At 42.1% G+C, this 1,869-nt stretch overlaps 1 protein-coding gene across 1 annotated transcript in view; it reads left to right on the top strand.

Moving 5' to 3' along the window:
• Positions 1-1,116, top strand: part of LOC112506118 — a 3,348-nt gene extending 2,232 nt beyond the window's left edge. The window contains exon 3 of the mRNA XM_025110148.1: positions 1,046-1,116. Within this exon, the coding sequence (XP_024965916.1) occupies positions 1,046-1,116 (71 nt within the window). The remainder of the gene's footprint in view (positions 1-1,045) is intronic.
• The last annotated feature ends 753 nt before the right edge of the window (positions 1,117-1,869 follow it).

Genomic DNA, 1,869 nt, shown 5'->3' with positions numbered 1-1,869 from the left:
AAATTTTCCAAGTGTGAATTCTGGTTGCATGAAGTACAATTTCTGGGCCATACAATAAATAAGAGAGGAATTCAGGTGGATCCTGCCAAAATTGAGGCCATTAGAAATTGGGAAGCCCCAAGAACCCCTACAGAGATCCGCCAGTTTCTTGGGTTAGCAGGATATTATCGGCGATTCATCGCAAATTTTTCAAAGATTGCACAGCCGCTCACTACTCTAACCCAAAAGGATAAGAAGTTCACCTTGGGTGAGAAACAAGAGGAAGCCTTCGAAACTCTCAAGCAGAAGCTGTGCAATGCACCAATCTTATCTCTACCTGAGGGTTCAGAAAACTTCATAGTCTTCTGTGATGCTTCGCATCAAGGGTTAGGTTGCGTATTGATGCAGAAAGATAAAGTCATTGCCTATGCCTCGAGACAACTGAAAGTGCATGAAAAGAATTATACCACGCACGACCTTGAGTTGGGAACAGTGGTATTTGCACTTAAGATATGGAGGCACTATCTCTGTGGCACGAAATGCACCATCTACACTGATCATAAAAGCCTTCAACACATCCTCAATCAGAAAATGTTGAATATGAGGCAAAGAAGATGGGTAGAATTGCTTAGTGATTATGATTGTGAAATCAAATACCACCCAGGTAAGGCCAATGTTGTGCCTGATGCTTTGAGCCGGAAGGAAAGTATAAAGCCATTAAGGGTGCGAGCTTTGGGAATCTTAGTGAATACCAGTTTGAAGGCCCAAATTCTGGAGGATCAAAAAGAAGCGCTAAGGGAGGAGAATGTGAAGGATGAAATTTTGCATGGCATAGAGTCCAAATTTCAGATGAAGTGTGATGGAGCATATTATTTAGGAAACAGAGTTTGGATACCTAAGATTAGCAATCTTAGGCCAACCATTTTGGATGAAGCTCATCGATCAAAATATTCGATACACCCGGGAGCAGACAAAATGTACAAGGATTTAAGATCATATTACTGGTGGCCTGGAATGAARAAAGACATTGCACTGTATGTAAGTAAGTGTTTAACTTGTGCAATAGTTAAGGCCGAGCACCAGAAACCTTCAGGTCTGCTCCAGCAGCTCGAGATTCCTCAATGGAAATGGGAGTAGATATTGATGGACTTCATAACTAAGTTACCCTGATCAGGAAAAGGGCATGATGCCATTTGGGTGATTATAGATCGATTGACAAAATTTGCTCATTTCTTGCCAGTCCGAGAAGACTATAAGATGGAGAAGTTAGCCCAGATCTATATAAGCGAAATCGTCGCTAGGCATGGAGTGCCTACTTCTATTTTAATGGATAGAGACAGCCGTTTCACGTTAAGGTTTTGGCAGTCGCTTCAACAAGGAATGGGTACTCGTCTGAACCTAAGCACTTCGTATCACCCTCAAACAGATGGACAAACCGAAAGAACAATCTAGACCCTGGAAGACATGTTACGAGCCTATGTTATAGATTTTGGTGGAAGCTGGGACACGCATCTTCCATTAGTGGAATTCGCTTACAATAACAGCTACCATACCAGCATACAATGTGTGCCTTATGAAGCTTTATATGGGCGCAAGTGCAGATCTCCATTGTGTTGGTCCGAAATTGGCAATAAGCAATTAACGGGACCTGACGTTATCCAAGAGACCACTGATAAGATTGTAGCAATCAGAAATTGACTCAAGGCAGCAAGAGATCGTTAGAAAAGCTATGCCGACAATCGGAGGAGACCATTAGAATTCAAGAAAGGCGATAAAGTTTTCTTAAAGGTTTCGCCATGGAAAGGAGTTATGCGTTTTGGAAAGAGAGGCAAGTTGGGCCCTCGCACTATACATGATACATTCCATGTATCGAATCTCAAAAGATGCCTA

This window comes from Cynara cardunculus (genome assembly GCF_001531365.2).
Source record: "Cynara cardunculus var. scolymus isolate 2C chromosome LG 2, CcrdV1, whole genome shotgun sequence".
Lineage (NCBI taxonomy): Eukaryota > Viridiplantae > Streptophyta > Magnoliopsida > Asterales > Asteraceae > Cynara > Cynara cardunculus.
This window is presented reverse-complemented; position numbering and strand designations above follow the sequence as displayed.